The sequence below is a fragment of the Neoarius graeffei genome, chromosome 19 (assembly GCF_027579695.1).
Source record: "Neoarius graeffei isolate fNeoGra1 chromosome 19, fNeoGra1.pri, whole genome shotgun sequence".
Taxonomy (NCBI): Eukaryota; Metazoa; Chordata; class Actinopteri; order Siluriformes; family Ariidae; genus Neoarius; species Neoarius graeffei.
Genome location: NC_083587.1, coordinates 26,224,024 through 26,251,201, shown reverse-complemented (window position 1 = coordinate 26,251,201; position 27,178 = coordinate 26,224,024). Strand labels below are relative to the sequence as shown.

At 42.0% G+C, this 27,178-nt stretch overlaps 1 protein-coding gene across 1 annotated transcript in view; it reads right to left on the bottom strand.

Moving 5' to 3' along the window:
• Positions 1–27,178, bottom strand: part of LOC132867590 (contactin-associated protein-like 2) — a 230,874-nt gene that overhangs the window by 75,083 nt on the left and 128,613 nt on the right. Inside the window, exons 14-15 of the mRNA XM_060900576.1 lie at positions 13,891–14,047; positions 10,684–10,811 (exon numbers count right to left, since the gene is read on the bottom strand). Coding sequence (XP_060756559.1) covers positions 10,684–10,811; positions 13,891–14,047 — 285 coding nt within the window. The remainder of the gene's footprint in view (positions 1–10,683; positions 10,812–13,890; positions 14,048–27,178) is intronic.

Here is a 27,178-nt window from a genome sequence, read left to right as displayed (position 1 = left end):
GAGGTGGGTGCGGTGGTCTGGATCCCCAACGTGCCAGGAGCCGCCCTTGATCACGCTGGAGCATATCGCATACCGGTGAGTGTCCAAGGCGATACATATCAGGCGTTGGTGGACTCTGGCTGTAATCAGACTTCAATCTACCAAAGCCTGGTGCAAGACAAGGCATTGGGGGGAGCACAATTGGTGAAGGTGTTGTGTGTGCACGGGGATGTTCACAACTACCCTTTAGTGTCGGTCCACATTCTTTTTCGAGGGGAAAAATTTAGTGTAAAGGCGGCGGTTAATCCTTGCCTTACCCACTCAATAATTTTGGGGACTGATTGGCCGGGATTTCGGGAGTTAATGAGTCATTTAGTGAAGAGTGGGGCCTGCCGTAGTTCAGCAGGGTTGAGGTCCCGGTGTAGCATTGGTGGGAGCAGCTGTCACAGAGCCATCTACGTCATCTCCGCGTCAGAGCGAGGAGCCGCAGGATCCTCCTCTTTCTCTCGGGGAATCCCTCACGGATTTCCCGTTAGAATAGTCGCGGGACGAGACTCTGCGGCCTGCGTTTGACCAAGTGAGAGTAATCAATGGTCAAACGCTCCAGCCAAATGCCACCCCATCCTTCCCCTATTTCTCCATTATGAGAGATAGATTATACTGAGTGACGCAGGATACTCAGACTAAGGAGCCGATTACACAGCTTTTGATTCCAAAGAGCCGCCGGGAATTGGTATTCCAGGTGGCTCACTTTAATCCCATGGCTGGACACTTGGGGCAGGATAAGACACTAGCCTGAATAATGGCCCGGTTCTATTGGCCAGGGATTTGAGGTGATGTCCGTAGGTGGTGTACGGCATGCCACAAATGCCAGTTAGTAAATCCAGCGGCCATTCCAAAAGCGCCTTTGCGCCCTCTACCATTAATCAAGACCCCGTTCAAAAGAATTGGGATGGATCTCGTCGGGCCATTAGATGGGTCAACACGAGGGTATCGCTTTATTTTAGTTCTGCTGGACTATGCAACGCGATACCCGGAAGCAGTGCCTCTTCGCAATATCTCAGCGCACAGTATTGCAGAGGCGCTCTCCCGCATCATCTCCTGAGTCGGAATCCCCAAAAAGATTCTGACTGATCAAGGCACTACGTTTGTCACGCACACTGAGCGAACTGTATGGGTTATTGGGAATTAAGCCGATCCGCACCAGCGTTTATCACCCACAAATGGATGGTTTAGTCGAACGGTTCAATCGCACACTCAAGAATATAATTAAAAAGTTTGTTCATGAGGACGCACGCAATTGGGATAAATGGCTCGAACCCCTGTTATTTGCAGTGCGAGAGGTCCCACAAGCCTCCACGGGGGTCTCCCCGTTCAAATTATTATATGGGCGTAAGCTGAGCGGTATCCTAGATGTACTGCAAGAAAATTGGGAGGAGGGACCTTCCCTGAGCAAAAATGAAATTCAATACGTTATTGACCTGCGTAAAAAACTCCACACACTCACACACCTAACCCACGAGAATTTGTGGCAGGACCAAGAACGGCAAACCCGCCTGTACGACAGGGGCATGCGCCTTAGTGAGTTTGCACCGGGAGATAAAGTACTCGTACTGTTGCCCACATCGAGCTCCAAATTGATCACCAAGTGGCAAGGATCCTTTGAGGTCACATGGCAAGTCGGCGATGTCGACTATGAGGTGAGGCAAACGGACAGGGTGGGGCACTACAGATTTACCACCTCAATCTGCTCAAACTCTGGAACGAGGAGGTCCCCATGGCATTGGTGTCAGTGGTTCCAGAGAAGGCGGAGCTGGGGCTGGAGGTTCAAAAGGGAATACTGACATCGTGTACCTCTCCAGTCCCCTGTGGAGACCACCTCTCCCCGACCCAACTCACGGAAGTTGCCCAGTTGCAGACCAAATTTTCGGACGTGTTCTCGCCCCTGCCCAGCCGCACCGGCCTCAAAGAACAAGACATCGAGACACCCCCAGGGGTGGTAGTGCGCAGCCGCCCTTACAGGCTACCCGAACACAAGAAAAAAGTGGTTCGGGAAGAACTCGAGGCCATGCTCGAAATGGACATCGTCGAGGAGTCCCACAGTGACTGGCGCAGCCCGGTGGTCTTGGTTCCCAAGGCCGATGGGTCGGTCCGGTTCTGTGTGGACTACAGAAAAGTCAATGCGGTGTCTAAATTCGATGCATACCCAATGCCTCGTATTGACGAGTTGCTGGATTGACTAGGCACGGCTCGCTTTTACTCTACACTGGATTTGACAAAGGGTTATTGGCAGATCCCCTTGACTCCACTATCCCGAGAAAAAATGGCCTTTTCCACAGTGTTTGGCTTACACCAATTTGTTACTGTGGCAGCGGGGGCGTGGTCAAGTGTCGGTCTGTGACAGGAGGGCGGAGTCAGGGAAGGTAAGTGGCAGAATCACTACACCTGACTGCAATTAACCTGTGTTTGTGTGTGTCTTCCCAGTGACCGCGCCCTATTTAGGGAGGGAGAGCAGAGAGCAGAGGAGCTCATCCCCCGGACGAGACGCTAGTGTGTGTGTGTGTGTGTGTCTCTATTTCTTGGGAGTAAACTATTGTTAGACTGAAAAGTGTGGCAATAAAGCCTCTGTATACACCTGATCTCTGTCTTGCCGTCCTCTGTGCTCCACTCACTCATATCAAACTGCCACAGTTACACTTCCTTTTGGGCTGTTTGGGGCACCCGCTACGTTCCAGCAGCTTATGAACAGGGTCCTCCGCCCCCACACCACCTATGCGGCCGTGTACTTAGATGATATCATAATCTATAGTAATGACTGGCCGCGGCATTTAGAACACCTAAGGGCCATCCTTAGGTCGCTGAGGCGAGCGGGTCTCACGGCCAACCTGAAGAAGTGTGCGATTGGGCGGGTGGAAGTACGGTATCTGGGCTTCCACTTGGGCAACAGGCAGGTGCGTCCCCAAATTAACAAGACGGCAGTGATTGCGGCCTGCCTGAGGCTCAAGACCAAAAAAGGGGTGAGACAGTTCCTGGGGCTGGCTGGCTACTATTGTAGGTTTATACCTAATTATTCGGACGTCACCAGCCCGCTGACTGATCTCACTAAAAAGGGGGCACCAGATCTGGTCCAGTGGACGGAGCAATGCCAGCGGGCTTTCTCAGAGGTGAAGGCTGCACTGTGTGGGGGGCCACTGTTACACTCCCCTGACTTTTCTCTCCCCTTTATGTTGCAGACGGATGCATCGGACAGAGGGCTGGGGGCTGTTTTGTCCCAGGAGGTGGAGGGGGAGGATCGTCCAGTGCTGTATATCAGCAGAAAGCTGTCGGTGCGTGAGGGGCACTACAGCACCATCAAGAAAGAGTGCCTAGGCATCAAGTGGGCAATCCTCGCCCTCCGCTACTACCTGCTGGGATGCCCTTTCACCCGGACCATGCGCCCCTCCGGTGGCTCCACCGCATGAAGGATGCCAACGCGTGGATCACCCATTGGTATCTGGCACTCCAGCCCTTTAACTTCAAGGTGATCCACAGGCCAGGGGCGCAGATGGTCGTGGCAGACTTCCTCTCCCGTCAAGGGGGTGGGGGAGTCGGCTGCAGGCCGGACAGCTGCCCGGCCTGAGTCGGGTGGTGGGGGTATGTGGCAGCGGGGGCGTGGTCAAGCGTCCCTTCTGGAGAATTTGGGATCTTGGAGACCCTGCCAGTGACACGCCAAAGTGCTTCACTACTTGTTCATTCGCAAAAATGTCAAACACATCATGTGAGGTTCTTACTGTCACAATTTCTGCACCAGAGGCCCATAAAAACAATAAATAATTAACCACAACAAAAAAACATAAACCATAATAATACATGACATGTTATGGAAAGTACACTACCACACTGTTACGAATTTCCCCTTTCAGTGTGTGGTGTATTTTCCCAGTCCTGTCTCTGCCCATGTCATGATTGGCTAGTTACCCTAATGTGTTCACCTGTTCTGTGTCTCACCTTGATTAGTTTGGTTAATTCTCCACTATTGTTTCTGTTCTTACTGTACATTTCTGTATAGATGCATTTTCTTATCATTGAACACTCCTGGGTGACCTCATCCATCTGTGTCCTGATTTCAGCTATGGACTCTGATAATCATTTTCTTATCCCTCTAATAAAGCAAATGTTGAGATTTCACACTTGCATCCTACCATCACTAACCACATGCTACACACATACATTTGCCATGTGTTAATATTTGAAACATGAGAAAGAACTACACACAATCTGTTTGACTCTGGAGCTGTAAACTATCTTAGCTATTAATTAATGTGAGTTGTAGAGGCAAATGAAATGAAATTCATAAAACACTGCTGTGATATTCAACAGGCATGGCATACTCACAGCTTTCCATTTGGATCACGCACAGGGATTTGATTAATAACATAAAAATTTCCAGAAACTGATACACATCTGGAATATCGATGGAAACCATATATGTGCAATGTTAAACACCAACAGGAGCCTCTGTGAAATCCTCCTTAATTGACGAATAAGCCTTAAAGCTCTTAAAATCTTAATGTGAGTTCTGAAGCTATCTATTGGCCAGCATGAGAGGTAATAAGTGTCTAATTTCTGGAAATTACTCTGATATTAGCCCTGTTTATCTCTGCCCATTTTTATTGCTCTTCAATGATTTGCCCAGATGGGCTATGATGGAAGTTTACCAGATGACACTTGTGCAAATGGCTGCAGGAAAGAAAGTCATTAAAACAGCATGGAGGGATGAAGGGATGTGATAACACAAAAATATTAAATTGGTTATTTTTTATTTGGGGGGTGGCATGGTGGTGTAGTGGTTAGCACTGTCGCCTCAGAGCAAGAAGGTTCTGGGTTCAAGCCCAGTGGCCTTTCTGTGTGGAGTTTGCATGTTCTCCCAGTGTCTGCGTGGGTTTCCTCCGGGTGCTCCGGTTTCCCCCACAGTCCAAAGACATGCAGGTTAGGTTAACTGGTGGCTCTAAATTGACCGTAGATGTGAATGTGAGTGTGAATGGTTGTTTGTCTCTATGTGTCAGCCCTGCGATGATCTGACGACTTGTCCAGGGTGTACCCCGCCTCTCACCGATAGTCAGTTGGGATAGGCTCCAGCTTGCCTGCGACCCTGTATTGAGGTATTTCACCCACGTGACCAAGTCATGTGATGCTGCCATTTTGGACGGCACGGCTCGAATCAGTTTGAGTGCGAGGAAGGCGACAAACGAAAAACAAAAGAAAAAGGAGCGAGATGCAGAAAACACCTTCACTATCCAGTGACGTAGGGCATTTACAGGGTGAGCAGAGGGAGAGGTATTTGCAAAAATTGAGGTTCGCAGGCTTAGAGAACGACGTTTACCTGCTTCCACCAGGATTGTTCACTGACGTACGGAAGTACATGAAGCCCTCGTCTTTACCTGACTTTGGCCCACATGATCTGTATACCTATGTCGTTAAAAACCCATCGCCATACACAGGTATTGATCTGAAAGCGTATAAGAGTTTGGATACCTACAAATATTTTGTGTCAGGCTGGGTAACATGCCTACATCAGCGGGTCGTCCCTGGAGCCGGTGGTCGCCATCTTATTACAGCTAAGGTTTGGTCACATTTTCATTTACTTTCGGTCCTCAGGATAAACAAAATGTTATTAAATGTCATTGAAATAACTTCTTAGTCTGTTGAGACATGGCCCGTTATAAATTTGCTGTTACCAGGCAATGACCAAGAACTGTATTATTAGGGTCGGTGTAGTTGTAGCAGCGTATTAGCAACTAGCTGTTAGCACTAGCTAATGTCAACAACATCATAGCTGGTATGTTACTGTAGCAATGTTTACGTTCAGTCATTTGGATGACTGTTAAAACCTTTCAGTCTCAAGTTTTTCCTTTACTGGATTTACTAGTTTACTGAGCTAGCGCGCTCGGGCAAGCTGGGAGCTAGCGCGCGCTAGCCTGCCGGCGGCCGGCGCACTAGCTCAGTAAACTAGTAAATCCAGTAAAGGAAAAACTTGAGACTGAAAGGTTTTAACAGTCATCCAAATGACTGAACGTAAACATTGCTACAGTAACATACCAGCTACTGTTGTTGACATTAGCTAGCTTGACGTTCAAAATGGCGGACACCGGGGCGTCACGTGACCCTGTGACGTCAGGTGAAATACCCGGATAAGCGGTTACAGATAATGGATGGATGGATTTTTTATTTGGCTTTAAGTATTACAGCCAGTTGACTTTCAGTCTTGAATGGAAACTAATATATATATATATATATATATATATATATATATATATATATATATATGCACAAGCTAATAAGGAAACTAATCACAAGAGCATTAATGTTAACTCATGATTTGCCTTACAGCCAAAAACTACTCTCAGAGTTATAGAAAATTAATCACTATCTTCTGGTATCTCTGATGATGAACATTCAATTACAACATTTCAGGATTAGCGGATCTTGACTTGGAGTTTTAGTAATATATTATCATATATATATATATATATATATATATATATATATATATATATATATTCTGTCCACATTCACTGGATATGACCAGTCATGCGCTCTGATTGGCTACTTTACTACGAGGATATCAGCTCATATACTGTGAGTAGAGAAAAACAAAATGGCGGAGAGTGTTGATGAACCGAGAACAAAATAAAAACTCTACTCGAAAACAAAACCCCCAGAAAATACAAAAAAAGCAACAAAATATGAAAAAAGTATATGATGGTAAGAGCGTATCTTTTTCTATTTTTCAAGAATTATTATTATTATAGCATTTTTCCACAATGCTACTGTCATTTCGCCAGTTTGTTTACATTCTAAGTGGAAATGATTTTGTCAGATGTTTTGTATAAAATTTTTATTTATCGAATTTGCAAAAAATTAAAAATAAAAATGCTCTTTTTCTCAAAATCCAATGAATGTGGATAGAATAAAACAGTTATTCCACTCAATCTCATTGTACATGGCTTATAGCCAACTCGGTGCTACGTGACTCGTCAGCTATCAGCTCATGTATGACTCGATTTCATAGAATAGCTTGTGTATATATATATATAAAATACTCTCAACCAAGGTTTTAGGTGAATTTTAGCAGTGATAGACACTTTACATTTATGCCAATTCACTGCTGCTATACTTATTGCTTTACATGCCTCAGTAGTTTATAGTTACAACCATTGTTCTGCATATACACTCACTGGCCACTTTATTAGGAACACCCATCCAACTGCTGTTTTATGCAGTTCTTTTGACAGCAGCACAATGTATCAAATCATGCAGATACAAATCAAGAGCTTCAGTTAATGTTCACTTCAAACATCAGAATGGGAAAAACTGTGATCTCAAAGTGTGACTTTCACTGTGGCATGGGTGTTGGTTTGAACCAGATGGACTGGTTTGAATACGTATTTTAGAAACTGCTGATCTCCTGGGGTTTTCACACACAACAGTCTCTAGAGTTTACACAGAATGGTGCATACGAGACAAACAAACAAACAAAAAAAACCATTGAGTCAGGGACAGTTCTGTGGGTGGAAACAAATGCCTTGTTGATTAGAGAGGTCAGAGGAAAATGGACAGATTGGTTTGAGCTGCCAGGAAGGATATAGTAACTCATAGCAACTCTTTACAACCGTGGTGAGCAGAAAAGCATCTCAGCATGCAACAGCAGAAGAGCACATTGGGTTCCACTCCTGCAGCCAAGAACAGGAATCTTAGAATCAACAACAAGTTCCTCTTTAACCCTTTGATGAAAAACATGGGTCAAAAGTGACCCGGCTGAGTTTTTATCTTCTATATCTTTGCAATAAATTAATTCCATCATTCAGTATTCAAGGTATTCCTCAATTAACTTGTTTTTGATCATCATATATCCTTCTTTTATTTTTTCCTTTCTTACTTCTCATCTCATCTCATCTCATCTCATCTCATTATCTCTAGCCGCTTTATCCTTCTACAGGGTCGCAGGCAAGCTGGAGCCTATCCCAGCTGACTACGGGCGAAAGGCGGGGTACACCCTGGACAAGTCGCCAGGTCATCACAGGGCCGACACATAGACACAGACAACCATTCACACTCACATTCACACCTACGGTCAATTTAGAGTCACCAGTTAACCTAACCTGCATGTCTTTGGACTGTGGGGGAAACCGGAGCACCTGGAGGAAACCCACGCGGACACGGGGAGAACATGCAAACTCCACACAGAAAGGCCCTCGCCGACCCCGGGGCTCGAACCCAGGACCTTCTTGCTGTGAGGCGACAGCGCTAACCACTACACCACCGTGCCACCCCTCCTTTCTTACTTTTTGAATAAAAACCCTTTTTGTATCACTACCCTTCTAATGCACAACATAGGTCAGAAACGACCTGCATTCATTTTCCAGGTTATTTCATGTATGGCTGAGTGTTTCTATGATATACTTTTGAAATAAATTCATTTTGTCATTTACTTTTCCAAATATGCAGTGAATATCTTGTTTTTGTTTAGCACAAATCATCATTTTTATTTTTCCTTTCTTAAGTTATGAACAAGCACAGCTTTTGTAATTCTACATCAAGTTTACACACATGGGTCAGAACCGACCCGGATGCATTTACTACAGCGTTTGGTGGGAATTGTGCTTGTGTCAGACATTTCACAGCTCAGCACAGCGCCCTTTGCCCATCTAATACATGGAAGTAATGTTTTTCAATTGTTCTAACATTACCTTAGAAAAAAATTGATTATGTTTAGGTTACCTTGAGAGTGAGTAGATTACTTGTCAGAAAGTTACAAGTAATTACTATTAGCTACCGAGCTGTTGACATATTCTACTTTAGTTAGCTAATTTTATTGTAGTTGGCTTAGCTAACTACATAGTTAATAAATAAATAACTGGCCCCATTCACTGCTAAAGTAATTACTTGAAACAAATTATTATTATAGTATTAAGACATTTAATTTTAAATCACACTTGGATGACCCATGTGTAGTAATATAAAAAGTATTTTTGTTCATAAAGTAGGAAAGAAAAAATTAAATTAATGATTTGTGGTAATTAAAAGCAAGATATTTCAAGAATACTTGGAATATTCAATCATAAAATAAATTGATTTCAAAAGATAGAGCAAAGAAAAACTCAGTCAGCATGAATGACCCATGTTGTACATTAGAAGGGGTGTGCATATGTTTTGCATCAAAGGGTTAAGTGGCCAGTGAGTGTGTGTGTGTGTGTGTGTGTGTGTGTGTACTGTGTGTATATATATATATATATATATATATATATATATATATATATATATATATAGCAAAGAACTGTTTCTATTTTCTGTCTCTTCAAATTCACCCAATTTCCCCTTTGAGATTAGAACACTTTCTGCCACGAATATCCTCCGAGTCCGGTTTTATTTTATGTTATAAATCATGAGGCCATCGTCCATTTTGACAGAAGCTTGTGCATCGTTTAATTGAACTCTTATCAGCTGCTGTGATTCTGAGCTGTGTGATGAGGCTTCATGCCGTCTCTCTCGACTGTAAACACAGAAGAAAGTCTTTGTAAAAGAACCATTAACAACAAGTGATTTTAACTGGAGTTGTTCAAGTCTATCCACACTGCAAAAACAGAACGTTCTCTCCATATTACTCAGTCCACTGACTAAGACGGCAATGAAGATGAAAACTAGAATGAGCAATTTACCTCACCGGCCATGACGTCTTACTAAGAACCAAATTCTCTCTTAGTCACTCCAAGAAACTAGACGGATATGAAATATAAAAAATATTAATCATATGATGTATGAGAAATATTGTACATCTTATACAGCCACCACACCCTTCACTGTGCCTCCTTTATAATCGCTACATGCTTTTAGAGTCAATAATACAAGACAGAAATGAAATATTCCTTAAATAATGCCAGATATGCATCATAATTTGTATTAAATCACATTTTTATTAATTATTTCAGGAAATGATAGTATAAAGCTCAGTTGAATGCTTGAACCTGATTGGTCAGAAGGTGATAGGTGTGTATACAGCCACCACACCCTTCACTGTGCCTCCTTTATAATCGCTACATGCTTTTAGAGTCAATAATACAAGACAGAAATGAAATATTCCTTAAATAATGCCAGATATGCATCATAATTTGTATTAAATCACATTTTTATTAATTATTTCAGGAAATGATAGTATAAAGCTCAGTTGAATGCTTGAACCTGATTGGTCAGAAGGTGATAGGTGTGTATTATTTTCATATGACAGAAAGTAGCTCCGGCTGTAACATGAATGATCGCTTAATATTAATGTGCTCATTCTGATATGGTATTGTTTCTATAGTACCAGCTCACACAAAGGGACTTGTGACTTGTGTGGTGGACATTCCATATGATCTTGTGTTAAACTAAATGCGTGCAAAAGGGTGAAAAAAGCTGTGAAATGGATCATTAATATTGAATATACTAAGTATTGGGATCTTATTGGTGATAACCTAAAAAAAAAATCTCTTGCGTGCTTGTATAGTACATTATAGTATAAAACCAAAAACTAGTGAACAGTGTTGATTCAGGGCTAGATTCAGGAAAGCAGTGGACACGTAAATGCCTAAAGCATGAAGAGTTTGCGATTAAAACTGCTGTTGAGAAAATCTTGTTGAGAAAAATTATTTTCTGTGTTTGATAAAGACTATAGGCTGTTTCACTCACGGTCTCCGTGACAGTGCAGAGGTCCCACTGTGAGCTTGGCCTCTGATCCAGGTCGATTTGTGTCACCCACAGCTACCTCGCTCACAGGTAAGTGATCCTTATAAACCAGAAGCCCTGAATCCTCTCTCCTGTAAGTAAAGAAAATGCTGGATTAATAACAACCAATCTAAGTACAGAATCTTTTCAAACAGGATTCAATACAATCATAATCTCAGAATACAGCTTTATCTCTCCATCTATCTATCTATCTATCTATCTATCTATCTATCTATCTATCTATCTATCTACGGGTGGCATGGTGGTGTAGTGGTTAGCACTGTCACCTCACAGCAAGAAGGTCCTGGGTTCGAGCCCGGTAGCCGACGAGGGCCTTTCTGTGCGGAGTTTGCATGTTCTCCCCGTGTCCGCGTGGGTTTCCTCCGGGTGCTCCAGTTTCCCCCACAGTCCAAAGACATGCAGGTTAGGCTAATTGGTGGCTCTAAATTGACCGTAGATGTGAATGTGAGTGTGAATGGTTGTTGGCTCTATGTGTCAGCCCTGTGATGACCTGGCGACTTGTCCAGGGTGTACCTCGCCTCTCACCCATAGTCAGCTGGGATAGGCTCCAGCTTGCCTGCGACCCTGTACAGGATAAGCAGCTATAGATAATGTATATATATATGATAGAGAGAGAGGATATTACACGGTTGCGTGAAGATATGAAGTTTCTCTTCGAGTTGTGAATGCATAGATCATGATTGAGCGAAGCGAACACGTGAAATATGTTTCAACACAAGAAGATAAACTTCGTATCTTCGCACCACTGTGTAATGTTCTTTATATAATATAGACACATCCCAAAAAATATGCAAGTTAATCAATCAATTCATTTTGAATCGGTTCACCATTTTGACAACGCACATCTAGTCAGCAGGAAAACACTGGGAGTGATGTGATCGGAGTGAAATATGGGGAATTATTATACACACAGGACACTTTTTCAATGGAATAAAAATGTGTTCTATTCCCTTCTAGAGCGTTTAATTCATTTGGTTTGATAGCATGCAATATTGTTAGCATATCGCTAATCCTATGTGTATTACGTCAGTCTACCCAGTGGAGAATGAGCATTGAATATGGTTTACGATATTGCATGGTTGTCAAGACAGCATGACGTCACACTTCAGAGATGTAAAACTTCTGCCCTAGCGAGTGACTGTGACAATTTGTAAACAAACATGGCCGCCAGGTTTGCTTCATTAAATACAGAAGATATTCAGAGAATTTTGAAAGAGACAGACGCATTTAACACCTAAAAGGAATGTGTATGTATAATAATAATAATAATAATAATAATAATAATAATAATAATTATTATTATTATTATTATAATGGCTTTTTTCGTCTTCAACTCGTTCAATATTATGATAGCTGAATTGAATATATCTGATAAACCACTCAACACCAGCCCATATTATTTAAATATGTTACTCAATGTCCTGGAGTTCATATGAAAGTAGTTCCTATGAAAAATAAGAGTGGCATATTTCCCAGTAAAACACTTGTAGCTATATAATAAACAAGCAAACAAATAAATAAATAAATAACACTGAATTCCATTTGAATTTGTTTAACAACATAACGAACCAATTTCTTTTGAGTATTCATTTTATTTGTCCTGAACAAACATGAACACACACCTTATAGGAACATAAACAGACATGCACGAAGCATCAAGAGTACCATATTATAATACCAACATTCATTAAACACCAGTTACATTAGGAGAGAAACTGTATTATTTGTGATTAAATGAAACATGTTCTACATGTAATTATTATCAGATGATTTGGAAGACGACCCACTAACTGAATGTACTCATTTGTCCTTGTGTGTATTCATTATTCTTGGCTTGCTCTGATGTTCGTTCTAACTAATGAAATCAATTTTAAATGCTTGGATTCATCTAATATTTGTCCTGGTATACTGGATTAGACCATGTTTAGCCCAAGGCACCATTCTCACCTGGGCAAAACAAAAAAATGAAAATCTTCTGGCATTATGTCAAGTAAAAGACAGCTTTTCCTTTGTGTGTGACAATTCATACATCACTTCCTGTAATTGATTGAACTACAAATTTTGCTAAGGAATACAATATTTAATTAAATAAAGAGTAACTCATTGTACTTTTTCTCCATTTATAGTTACATTTAAGCTCTTGGGACATTCCCAAAACAAGTTCTTTCCGATTATGATTTCCACTTATGATATGACAAACATCCTCAAGACTTTCCTGCTCTGAAAATCTTCCCTCTGACTGTTATAAAGTGCTGACACTGGAGACTCCTTCCAAATATACCAAATCAACATCTCTTCACCAGACTAACAATTACACATTTGTTTGTACCATCTACGTGGCGTGTCCACCGTACAAATCCCGCGTTACTATCGAACGAAATACCGAGACAGATACCCGTATATGTAAGCTGTTTCTGAATGAACTGCATTAACACATTTAAAGTGAGCACTTGCTCATTACTGGAGAAAAAAACAAGGACATGAGGACATGACATACAGTACTGTGCAAAAGTCTTAGGCATCCTCATTTTTTTCCTACAAATTTTGTTATAGATTTCTATTTTATGACTTCTATATTATCGAGTCAGTACAAAAACATTTTAGTCCAAACGTTTGTTTTCCAGCACAAAATTAAATATTCCAGAAAAAAAAAAGCTTGTATCTGAGCAGCATATTACATAAGAGAGCACTTTTCAGATTAAAAAAGAAAACATAATGAATGCTCCTGGGTTTTGGTACAAAATGAAGAAGCAAGTGTGACAGTCAACGTGTCCAGAAGAACTGTGGCTGGTTCTGTAAGATGTTCAGTAAAACCTACAGCTCATTTCCTTATAAAACTGCACTCATTGCACCTGAGACTACTATATATATTTTTTGAAAGCAAAGGGTCATCTCACATCAAATACTGACTTTGTTTCATTTATTATGGCTTACTGCTTATTGTTTATAGTGTTTTTTTAATCTTGAAACATTTCATTACATTATTTTTCAGCCATTTTTGGTCTACAGCATTTCTTTACATGTGCCTAAGACTTGTGCACTGTACTGTAGTAGTAATTAGTTCAGAATAATGGTGATAGCACTAAGCTCAAGGCCCTAAGCTCACAGTCATGAATCAGTGTGATTTGATGAAGTAGTGATTGTCCTCACCATTGTTTCTGATCTGCGTCACAGTTGCAGTGGTGTTTGGGGTCGACGCAGTTGTGCTCAATGCCACAGGAGCATTTCTGGACCCCGGGTGCCGAGCCACCCCAGTAGAAGTGTTTCTCATTTCCTCTGCCAACCCACCATGTGTACGGAGTCCCATCTGGAGAGATAAAGTAAGTAAGCATAATAGGAATATAAATGTAACCCAGTTAATCTATGTTCCTTCTGACTTTCAGCTTTCATCATATATCCCCAGCTTTATATCTATATTTACGAGGAAGCATCTGCAAGGTCTTCAGCTTTGTGCATCCCATTCCTCTCAGGTTACTATCACCACCATGACTGCACTTACACATTATACTTTTTACTATGTTTCTATTCTAGTCACAGCTATGGACCTTATGGTTATAGTACTGTCTGGGGTTTTTTTTGTTATAGGAGTATGTATACCCAAGTAAACCTCTGTGTTGTTCTGTCCTGGGTATGACTTTAAACTGCAACCAGTGGTGAGTCTCAGGTCCAGGAGGACTTGAGTATTGGAGAAAGTGGAGTTACCCCTTAATCACCATTGCTCGCAGGTCTGCTCTGACCCGGAATGGTAGCACCTGCTTGGGTTCTAGCTATGGGTTAAATAGTACATCACCAATAAGGTGCTGGCAGCAGGATGCTTTTTGGTGCAATGTGGCAGATGAACCCAACAGGGTCAATGGCGCACCACCAGATGGCATGCAGAAGAGCCACTCAAATGGCCAAAGGATGGCATCACTGGGCAAGTCAGTTGTCGCTGTGGGGCAACTTCCATACCCGTCAGGTCTGTGGCACTTTTTGTGCACCACTTGGCATCAGGTCTGGAGGTCCAGAGAGACAACACGATGGGAGCACAACATTGTTTATCTTACCTTACTGTGCAAGGTGTTTCGTTAGGAGAGGAGAATGGTATGCGAGAGCTCACGAGGCCAGACATTCCATGGCGGCTTGGCCGGGCCATTTGTGCCATCGCTGTGGGCAACTCTGTCACTCTGGTGTGGGCCTTGTGGCCCATCTGTGTTTCTGTGCATCTTAATGAAGCAGTCATCATCGGTAATGATGGACAGCCGACGATGACACTTCTGTGTATTCACCCCTACTGTTTCCCATACCCCCACTTCCCTCCATGCTTCTTTTTCCTGTTGCACTATATTTATATCCTGTCAGGTATATTTGGTCCAGGAGAAATGTTATTTCATCTTACGATGCCCTGCACACGGTATATGACAACTGTGACAATCAAGATCTACTTGATTTGATTTGAAATGACTTATCAAATTAGATCTGAGTCACTGGCACTATAAGATGGATAAAGACTGTATAATAACTTTAAGAAGTCTACAGAGCCAGCTATTCACTCTCAGGGTTGGGGCAGTACCTTCTAAGGTACTTATTTGTATCCTTTATATACTGCTTGGGAACATATGTACATTTTTGGCCCTAAAAAGGTACACATAGTTACCCTGAGGTCTGACAATGAGCCCTAAAGGGGTACATTAGTGTAGATTGTATCTTGGAGAACAGAAATGGACTCCGACTGTACCCCATGACAGTGTTTTAAGAAATAAATCAAACAATGCGTGTGCAATTTAGTGATATCCCCACAGTTGTGATTTTGACCAGTCTTGAAATAAAATCCAGAGTCCTCCATGTCTGAAACTGAGACAAAACCACATAAAAATGTGGTCAATTCCAAGTCAAGACAGACACCTTCAAAAAGTGGTCTTGAGACCAGTGTCGAGACCAAGACCGGTCTAAGTATTACAACACTAGCACTCATGAATGCACATATCTCTTATTTCTTGTATAAAATTATAAATAAATATGATTCATCTCATAAATATTGATGTACATGTTGAACTTGCAAACATCACCACCTCTGAACATGGCCCTAAACTTCTAAAACATAAAACAACCCCCCCCGGCTACATTGATTTTGTTCGTCTCTTTCTTTCCTTTTTTCACTTTTGTATGTTTCTTGTGTGACTTGTGTTCAGAGAATCCCACTCCAATATATTTTAATCCATCCTACAGGATACTGAACTCATATCAGCTGTGTCTATCAGTTTCTGACACAGCTGCACTCGTGCTTTTCCCATTTTTAGCTTTCTGTCATATCAAAGGACACGTGTCTCTTTATCAGTCCACACTCCCTTATGACCTTCCCTCAGGCTTCTGACTGCTTTGAACAAGTGAAGTGAGTGTAAGATGAATCCCCCTGGAGATCAGGGAAGTAAAGAAAAAAAAAAAGGAAATGGCTTTGGAAAAGGGTTCAGCTTCATTTCTCCATCTAGAAGATCACAGAAGCAAAAGTGTCTTCCTCAGAGGCTACAACAGCTCTCTCTCTGTTCTGGTTGTAGTCCATTTCAGGAACTTGTGTCCTCCTTCTGACCATTGTTAGCTCTACAAAGAGTCTTTCTGCTACAGGAAGCAAGAGTTCAAATCAGGGGGAAGGTTTTCCTTTGGGGAAAGAACTAAATGATGGTAGATCAAAACTCATCCCATGGCGTCATGGTTCTCTTAAACTAGAATGATGATTGCAGTCTGAAAACCAAATGTCATATGATAAATGTCAAATTATAATCTGTCATGTAGTGGTATAACACAATGCTACTATCCAAATCTCCTTATCTGTATTTACATTTAACTCTGAGTGGGTGTGGCCTAAAGTGATGTTATGTACATAACTCAGCTATGTACATAACTCAAGTTCATAACAGGCCTCAACTAGAGATGCGTGTGTGAGACTTTCTTTTAAAATCCTGCTCGCACAATTATTATTTTATTTGTACCCTCCAACAACATTTTCAAATGAATTTTGCTGGTTCTATTCCCAAAATATAAACAAATTTGTAGCTTAATTTAAACTACTATGACTCTGACCAGGCAGTTACTAAGGATGAATGAATGAACTATAAATGCATGATTCACATTCACATTAATGGCTATGGTGTTTCTTTGTCCTTTGTGCTTTAAGATAGAGTGTGGGGAAAACAATGCCCCAGGGCAATTACTGTAATTAACATTTTTCTGACCATTAAATCCATTGTTTTTCAGTGTAAAGTAGCTAGCTAAAATATCCATCCATCATCTGTAGCCACTTATCCTGTCCTACAGGGTCGCAGGCAAACTGGAGCCTATCCCAGCTGACTATGGGCGAGAGGCGGGGTACACCCTGGACAAGTCGCCAGGTCATTGCAGGGCTGACACATAGACACAGACAACCATTCACGCTCACATTCACATCTACGGTCAATTTAGAGCCACCAGTTAACCTAACCTGCATGTCTTTGGACTGTGGGGGAAACTGGAGTACCCGGAGGAAACCCACGCAGACACAGGGAGAACATGCAAACTCCGCACAGAAAGGCCCTCGCCGGCCGCTGGGCTCAAACCCGGACCTTCTTGCTGTGAGGCGACAGCGCTAACCACTACACCACCATGCCGCCCCTAAACTTAATATATTAAAAAAAAGAAAAAAAAGTTGATTGAGGCTAGCTAGGAAAAATGACTCCGAGTAATATAGTAGCATAAAGTTATAAATAAATAATAATTAATATAATTATAATATAGGGAAAGGCCTTCTAAGAGCAAAAAAAAAGTCAGCTTATCTTGTGATTTTGCTGTTAATATATAACAGCGAGGGACATTTTACCCCATATTAGTGTACTTTTTTTTTTAAACTAATGTAAACTCTGGACAATTTACAATTTTTCAATCAAAACTAGAACAACGATTCTCCACATATTGTCCTTTTGTTTCACAGCAAAGTTACATTGCATTTATAGTCTTGACTTAAGAATGTTTCAATTTTTTAATTTTAATATTATGTCTTATATAGGTGGCACCATGGTGTAGTGGTTGGCACTGTCGCCTCACAGCAAGAAGGTTCTGGGTTTGAGCCCAGTGGTCGATGGGGTACTAGTGAAGTTTGCATGTTCTCCCCATGTCTGCGTGGGTTTCCTCTGGGTGCTCCAGTTTCCCCCACAGTCCAAAGACATGCAGCTTAGGCTAACTGGTGACTCTAAATTGACCGTAGGTGTGAATGTGAGCGTGAATGGTTGTCTGTGTCTATGTGTCGGCCCTGTGATGACCTGGCGACTTGTCCAGGGTGTACCCCGCCTTTCGCCCGTAGTCAGCTGGGATAGGCTCCAGCTTGCCTGCAACCCTGTAGAACAGGATAAAGCGGCTAGAGATAATGAGATGAGATGTCTTATATACGCGGCACCATGGGGTAGTGGTTAGTGCTGTCGCCTCATAGCAAGAAGGTTCTGGGTTTGAGCCCAGTGGTCGATGGGGTCCTAGTGAAGTTTGCGTGTTCTCCCCATGTCTGCGTGGGTTTCCTCTGGGTGCTCCAGTTTCCCCCACAGTCCAAAGACAGGCAGCTTAGGCTAATTGGTGGCTCTAAGTTGACCGTAGGTTTGAATGTGAATGGTTGTTTATCTCTATGTATCAGCCATGCAATGATCCGGCGACTTGTCCAAGGTGTACCCCGCCTCTCGCCCATAGTCAGCTGGGATAAGCTCCAATTTGCCTGTGACCCTGAACAGGGTAAGCGGTTACAAATAATGGATGAATATTTTTAATTTAGATCTTATATTAGTTCGAATGTTTGTTACGAGTCTTTGATTAATTGTACATATCAAAGATAAATAAAGCCACAACTGATTGACTGACTGACTGATACATCCCTTAAGGGTTGGGTTTCCTCTATATTTGACCACTTGTGCCTGCAAGAGAGTAAAAATCTTCCAGAAACTTGCACATTGTGTAAATGCATAAAATTGGCATGCTTTTTTTTCTTCTTTTTGAGAAATCCAAACTAATCAAGAGAAGAACTCCAAACAGGTGCACACAATAGGTAAGTGATCATTGCTAAGACTGGGGTAGAGACAGGACCAAAAGAAAGGGACAAGGCAATGTAAACAAAAGCACATGGAAAGAACTCAGACACTCATGTGGCAGCAGAGTGATACAATTATCTTTATTCATGCTGAATAAAAGGAAAAAGCTGCTTTCGTTTGCTCAGTTTAAAGCTTAAACAGCTGCTGATAATTAAAGGGACAATTGCACTGGCCGTAAACGCAACATAACAGCACTTTTGAGCAAAGTTGACCACATGGTGAGAGAATGTATTGGCGACAGAGAGAGAGAGAGAGAGAGAGAGAGAGAATTATAAGACAAAATACCTAAGCCACTTCTACTGTCTGACATCCACCCAAAAAGCATGAGCTTCCTATGCCAGAGGATGAGCATCCATTATCCAGGAAGCCTGCTTTGCTCACTTTGCTCTCATCTCATCCCATTATCTCTAGCCGCTTTATCCTGTTCTACAGGGTCGCAGGCAAGCTGGAGCCTATCCCAGCTGACTACGGGCGAAAGGCGGGGTACACCCTGGACAAGTCGCCAGGTCATCACAGGGCTGACACATAGACACAGACAACCATTCACACTCACATTCACACCTATGGCCAATTTAGAGTCACCAGTTAACCTAAGCTGCATGTCTTTGGACTGTGGGGGAAACCGGAGCACCCCGAGGAAACCCACGTGGACACGGGGAGAAAATGCAAACTACGCACAGAAAGGCTCTCGCCGGCCACGGGGCTCAAACCCGGACCTTCTTGCTGTGAGGCGACATCGCTAACCACTACACCACCGTGCCGCCCCTCACTTTGCTCTATTCCACCCATTAACAAGTCCCTCATTAACTGTCAAACACAGAGAGCCAGTAGCCAACAGTGAACAAGGAATGAGGTTTACAATTTACACTCCTCTTTAGTCCAGTGATCTCAATTTCAAGTCCAGTCTGATGCATGTTCAGCAGGGACACGTTTTTATTTTTCGGCTATTGACAGCTCGTCGTGATAGTGACTAGAGGGAGAAGGGAAGACAGCACAGAGAGAGAGGGAGAGAAAGAGAAGACAACAGAGAGAGAGAAAGATTGTGTCAGTTACACACAAACCCCTGATGTGACCCTGCATGAGCAAAACCATCTGCCTCTCTACTTACAGCCCACTCGCTGTCATGATTCAGCTCAGTGGCTCATTCCGCTGTCATCAGCTTACCATTCTCTCCTGATACCCTGACCAGTAGCTGGAGCTTCAATTCAATTCAAGGCATTGCCTAGTGTATGAGTTAACACACCAGAACAGCAACTCATCTCTAGTCTAGTCTTATGAGACATACATTTCATCGAAATTACTCAGGATGTTCTTAACACATGCATTTTGCTACTCACTGATTGATTCCCTGTATTTAGCTATCTTTTTTTGCCATTTCTTTCTTCTTCACTCCTGATTGCTGTCTTTATCATTCTCTGATATATTGTAGAGCCAAAGTATCTATTATACATCATGACAAACAGGGTCAAAACACATGAATATGAGTCTCTCAGCAGTGTAAAATTCTAGCAGAGCCAGTGGAATTGAAGAAAATATGAATATATTATTCAGAATGAACAGATAGCTTGAAAGAAATGTTCACAGGACATCTTGTTAAGAGTGGAGGTGTGTGTTCAGAATCCCTCTAGGACCCATCTGTGATCCCACAGGACACAACAAAAGTGTTCATTAAGCAATGGATTTACAGCATCCTTCGTAACTGCCTGTTGAGGGTCCCAGTGGTTTAAATTAGTTTAAATTACTAGATGTTTAAATGACAATTTTTTGGAAACAGAAACAATTAAATTTGATAGAAAATATCACAGGAAGGAAAAAAAAAACATATCCGCACAAGCAGGATTGAAGGGAGGGGCACAGCACTCGTTATGGACCTGAATGATGTAGCTGAGGTCGAGGAACTGTCAGCTCAGTTTAGGCCACGTTCGAATATAGATACCGATATTAGCAGCATTCTGTGACTTTCTAAGAAGGTGACTGTATGTTATCCACGTTCTATGTGTCAGAGTGATGAAATGCTCCAAAAAGTGCCACAAAAAAAAAAAAAAAGTTTTGACACCTCCAAAGAGGTAACACTAATTTGCTGGAAAAGCTCTAACTATAAAGGTGGCACGGTGGTGTAGTGATTAGCACTGTCACCTCACAGCAAGAAGGTTCTGGGTTCGAGGCCAGTGGCCAACGGGGGCCTTTCTGTGTGGAGTTTGCATGTTCTCCCTGTGTCTGTGTGTGGGTGCTCCGGTTTCCCCCACAGTCTAAAGACATGCAGGTTAGGTTAACATGGGACGGCCTTAGGCTGATAGGCTGAGGTGCCCCTGAGCAAGGCACCTAACCCCCTATTGCTCCCCAGGTGCTGTAGCATAGCTGCCCACTGCTCTGTGTGTGTGTGTGTGTGTGTGTTTATTGCTCACTTGTGTGTGTTCAGTGCTTCAGATGGGTTGACTGCAGAGAGGAATTTCACAAGTGTATGTGTGAGCAAAAAAATGTTCTTCTAAATAAACAGCGTTTGAATGAAAATATATTTTTCTTGTATTTTAGCACATTGAGAGCACACTATTTGGTATACCACAAAAAAAAAGTGCTATCAAGAATCCAAGGCTACAGTTTGTATGGCATCCTGAGGATGAAGCAAGGCTTAACTTGTTTCTTCCACTTTGTTGCTGTTGGACAGATGTTCTGCAGTTGCACTGCTTTTCTTAACATCTTTCATCTTTTTTTCCTTTTGTTGTCATTCTTTGTGCCAGTGGGTTGATGTTTGGCAGGTAGAGAGCTGTGGCTTTCACTTCAAAACACCTATTAAAGGTGGCAGATTGATATAACAAATGGGTTCTGTCTGGTGCTGTGGGAAAGAGGCCATGTGAGTGTGTATCTAAACTAAATGAGAACAAGAGAGCCACAGTACATGCACAAACACTTAGGAGTTCACCATTTGTGATCTGAACCTACAGGGGTGCTTGAAAGTTTGTGAACCCTTTAGAATTTTCTATATTTCTGCATAAATAGGACCTAAAACAACATCAGATTTTCACACAAGTCCTAAAAGTAGATAAAGAGAACCCAATTAAACAAATGAGACAAAAATATGATACTTGGTCATTTATTTATTGAGGAAAATGATGCAATATTACATATCTGTGAGTGGCAAAAGTACAACCCCGATTCCAAAAAAGTTGGGACAAAGTACAAATTGTTAATAAAAACGGAATGCAATAATTTACAAATCTCAAAAACTGATATTGTATTCACAATAGAACATAGACAACATATCAAATGTCGAAAGTGAGACATTTTGAAATTTCATGCCAAATATTGGCTCATTTGAAATTTCATGACAGCAACACATCTCAAAAAAGTTGGGACAGGGGCAATAAGAGGCTGGAAAAGTTAAAGGTACAAAAAATGAACAGCTGGAGGACCACATTGCAACCCATTAGGTCAATTGGCAATAGGTCATTAACATGATTGGGTATAAAAAGAGCATCTTGGAGTGGCAGCAGCTCTCAGAAGTAAAGATGGGAAGAGGATCACCAATCCCCCTAATTCTGCGCAGACAAATAGTGGAGCAATATCAGAAAGGAGTTCGACAGTGTAAAATTGCAAAGAGTTTGAACATATCATCATCTACAGTGCATAATATCATCAAAAGATTCAGAGAATCTGGAAGAATCTCTGTGCGTAAGGGTCAAGGCCGGAAAACCATACTGGGTGCCCGTGATCTTCGGGCCCTTAGATGACACTGCATCACATACAGGCATGCTTCTGTATTGGAAATCACAAAATGGGCTCAGGAATATTTCCAGAGAACATTATCTGTGAACACAATTCACCGTGCCATCCGCCGTTGCCAGCTAAAACTCTATAGTTCAAAGAAGAAGCCGTATCTAAACATGATCCAGAAGCGCAGACGTCTTCTCTGGGCCAGGGCTCATTTAAAATGGACTGTGGCAAAGTGGAAAACTGTTCTGTGGTCAGACGAATCAAAATTTGAAGTTCTTTATGGAAATCAGGGACGCCGTGTCATTCGGACTAAAGAGGAGAAGGACGACCCCAGTTGTTATCAGCGCTCAGTTCAGAAGCCTGCATCTCTGATGGTATGGGGTTGCATTAGTGCGTGTGACATGGGCAGCTTACACATCTGGAAAGACACCATCAATGCTGAAAGGTATATCCAGGTTCTAGAGCAACATATGCTCCCATCCAGACGACGTCTCTTTCAGGGAAGACCTTGCATTTTCCAACATGACAATGCCAAACCACATACTGCATTAATTACAGCATCATGGCTGCGTAGAAGAAGGGTCCGGGTACTGAACTGGCCAGCCTGCAGTCCAGATCTTTCACCCATAGAAAACATTTGGCGCATCATAAAACGGAAGATACAACAAAAAAGACCTAAGACAGTTGAGCAACTAGAATCCTACATTAGACAAGAATGGGTTAACATTCCTATCCCTAAACTTGAGCAACTTGTCTCCTCAGTCCCCAGACGTTTACAGACTGTTGTAAAGAGAAAAGGGGATGTCTCACAGTGGTAAACATGGCCTTGTCCCAACTTTTTTGAGATGTGTTGTTGTCATGAAATTTAAAATCACCTAATTTTTCTCTTTAAATGATATATTTTCTCAGTTTAAATGTTTGATATGTCATCTATGTTCTATTCTGAATAAAATATGGAATTTTGAAACTTCCACATCATTGCATTCCGTTTTTATTTACAATTTGTACTTTGTCCCAACTTTTTTGGAATCGGGGTTGAATGTGAACCTTTGCTTTCAGTACCTGGTGAGACCCCCTTGTGCAGCAATAACTGCAACTAAACATTTCTGGTAAATGTTGATCAGTCCTGCACACCGGCTTGGAAGAATTTTAGCCCATTCCTCCGTACAGAACAGCTTCAACTCTGGCATGTTGGTGGGTTTCCTCACATGAATTGCTCGCTTCAGGTCCTTCCACAACATTTCGATTGGATTAAGGTCAGGACTTTGACTTGGCCATTCCAAAACATTAACTTTATTCTTCTTTAACCATTTTTTGGTAGAACGACTTGTGTGCTTAGGGTCGTTGTCTTGCTGCATGACCCACCTTCTCTTGAGATTCAGTTCATGGACAGATATCCTGACATTTTCCTTTAGAATTTGCTGGTATAATTCAGAATTCATTGTTCCACCAACGATGGCAAGTCATCCTGGCCCAGATGCAGCAAAACAGGCCCAAACCATGATACTACCACCACCATGTTTCACAGATGGGAGAAGGTTCTTCTGCTGGAATGCAGTGTTTTCCTTTATCCAAACATAATGCTTCTTATTTAAACCAAAATGTTCTATTTTGGTCTCATCTGTCCACAAAACATTTTTCCAATAGCCTTCTGGCTTGTCCACGTGATCTTTAGCAAACTGCAGATGAGCAGCAATGTTCTTTTTGGAGAGCAGTGGCTTTCTCCTTGCAACCCTGCCATGCACACCATTGTTGTTCAGTGTTCTCCTGATGGTGGACTCATGAACATTAACATTAGCCAATGTGAGAGAGGCCTTCAGTTGCTTAGAAGTTACCCTGGTGTCCTTTGTGACCTTGCCGACTATTACACGTCTTGCTCTTGGAGTGATCTTTGTTGGTCGACCACTCCTGGGGAGGGTAACAATGGTCTTGAATTTCCTCCATTTGTACACAATCTGTCTGACTGTGGATTGGTGGAGTCCAAACTCTTTAGAGATGGTTTTGTAACTTTTTCTAGCTTGATGAGCATCAACAACGCTTTTTCTGAGGTCCTCAGAAATCTCCTCTGTTCGTGCCATGACACACTTCCACAAACATGTGTTGTGAAGATCAGACTTTGATAGATCCCTGTTCTTGAAATAAAACAGGGTACCCACTCACACCTGATTGTCATCCCATTGATTGAAAACACCTGACTCTAATTTCACCTGCAAATTAACTGCTAATCCTAGAGGTTCACATACTTTTGCCACTCACAGATATGTAATATTGAATCATTTTCCTCAATAAATAAATGACCAAGTATAATATTTTTGTCTCATTTGTTTAACTGCGTTCTCTTTATCTACTTTTAGGACTTGTGTGAAAATCTGATTATGTTTTAGGTCATATTTATGGAAAAAATCTAGAAAATTCTAAAGGGTTTACAAACTTTCAAACACCACTGTACTTTGTCTGTGATAATCCTGCGCTCTGACCTTTTTTACAAAGAACTAAATGAAAGATTCAGCACTCATGTCAGACTTCTATTTGTTTCTAAATGACTCAAAACCACCATAGACATCTGATAGGATGTACTGTACTGTGCATGGTTGAAGCAATGCTGCAATTTATCATGGTTTAGATGTTCATTGCAATGGAATATCACTATTAACCTTTTGCCACCAACAGGGAATGGGTTCGGTTCTGGTTAGCACACAAAATTTGGAACCATTCAGGGGTGGATTTCCCGAAAGCCTCTTAAGGCCAATAGAGCCTTAAATTACCTCTTAAAATCCATTGTCAAGCTAACACGGTTTTCCCAAACAACATAATAGCCCAAGTAGTCCTTTAGCTTGCTCTGAATTTACGAGAGACCCGGACCACTCGTTCAAAACAAAGAGCAACTTGCTCAGAGCCAAAATACACAGACTGCGCTGTACCTCCGAGGAACTCTCATGCCCCTTTTCCACCAAAGCAGTTCCAGGGCTGGTTTGAGGCCAGTGCTTAGTTTGGAACCGGGTTTTCTGTTTCCACTGACAAAGAACTGGCTCTGGGGCCAGAAAAACCGGTTCCAGGCTAGCACCAACTCTTTGCTGGGCCAGAGGAAAGAACCACTTACGTCACGGGGGGGGGGGGGGGGGGGGGGCGGAGTTGTTAAGACCAACAACAATAACAAGACCACGAAAGATTGCCATTTTTAAGTGACGAGAAGCAGCAGCTGTACAAACGTGAAGTCATCCATTATTATTATTATTGCTGTTGTTGTTGCTGCTGCTTCTTCTGTGTTGTTTTTGTTTCGATATTCGCGCCAAGGTTTATGCAAATGTAGTGACGTAACTGACGTATACAACAACGTAACTGACGTATACAGTGATGTAATGACGTGGCTTCCCTTAGCACTGCAAGCTATGGAAAAGCAAACTGATTCTCAGCTGGCTCGCAAGTTGAACAAGTTGTGAACCAGCACCAGCACTGGCCCCGAACCAGCCCTGGAACTGATTTGGTGGAAAAGGGGAATCACAGTCAATGGGGGAAACTGGTGTTGAATCTGCTGATGGTGTTAAATTATTTTTCTTTTACATTGCAAGTACATCGAGTTAATTATCCATAATAGCTTATCCTGTGCAGGGTCGTGGGCAAGCTGGACCCTATCCCAGCTGACTATGGGTGAGAGGTGGGGTACACCCTGGACAAGTCACCAGATTTTTGCAGGGCTGACACATCGAGACAAACAACCATTCACACTCACACCTACGGTCAATTTACAGCCACCAATTAGCCTAACCTGCATGTCTTTGGACTGTGGGGGAAAACAGAGCACCCGGAGGAAACCCATGCAGACATGGGGAGAACATGCAAACTCTATATAGAAAGGCCCCCGTCAGCCACTGGGCTCAAACCCAGAACCTTCTTGCTGTGAGGTGACAGTGCTAACCACTACACCATCCTGCCACCATATATTTCAATATGTTATGGAATTACGTATGGATATCATTATGTCTCATTGATATTGCCACATTTTAATCAAATTTAACTCCATTTGGCGAGTGATTAACTTAGTGTCATAAATGAGACACATTTCTGCACCTCTAACAGTGTGTGTGTGTGCTTGTGTGCGCGCGCGCGCGCGAGAGAGAGGTTTTGATCTGTGTGTAGTGTGTACCAAAGGAGGTTGAATTGACCTCAGAGAGAGAGAGAGAGAGAGAGAGGTTTTGATCTGTGTGTAGTGTGTACCAAAGGAGGTTGAATTGACCTCAGAGAGAGAGAGAGAGAGAGAGAGAGGTTTTGATCTGTGTGTAGTGTGTACCAAAGGAAGTTGAATTGACCTCAGAGAGAGAGAGAGAGAGAGAGAGGTTTTGATCTGTGTGTAGTGTATACCAAAGGAGGTTGAATTATTACGTATAATCTATATATAATAATGTTTTCGAATGAGCAGATTAATATCACACCATGTCAGAGCTGTGCAGTTATAGAAAATTAATCAAAATCTCACCAATCAGCAATGTGATATATTAAACACATCACTACAAAGCTCTTTAACAAATGATTTTTTGGCTTCTCTTTTTTCCCCCAGAGAGTTTAACTACCTGTAGATAGAGACATAGGAAGGTAAATTTAAAAAAACAAAAATCAAAACAAAAAAACAAAAAAAGATCTAGATATAAATC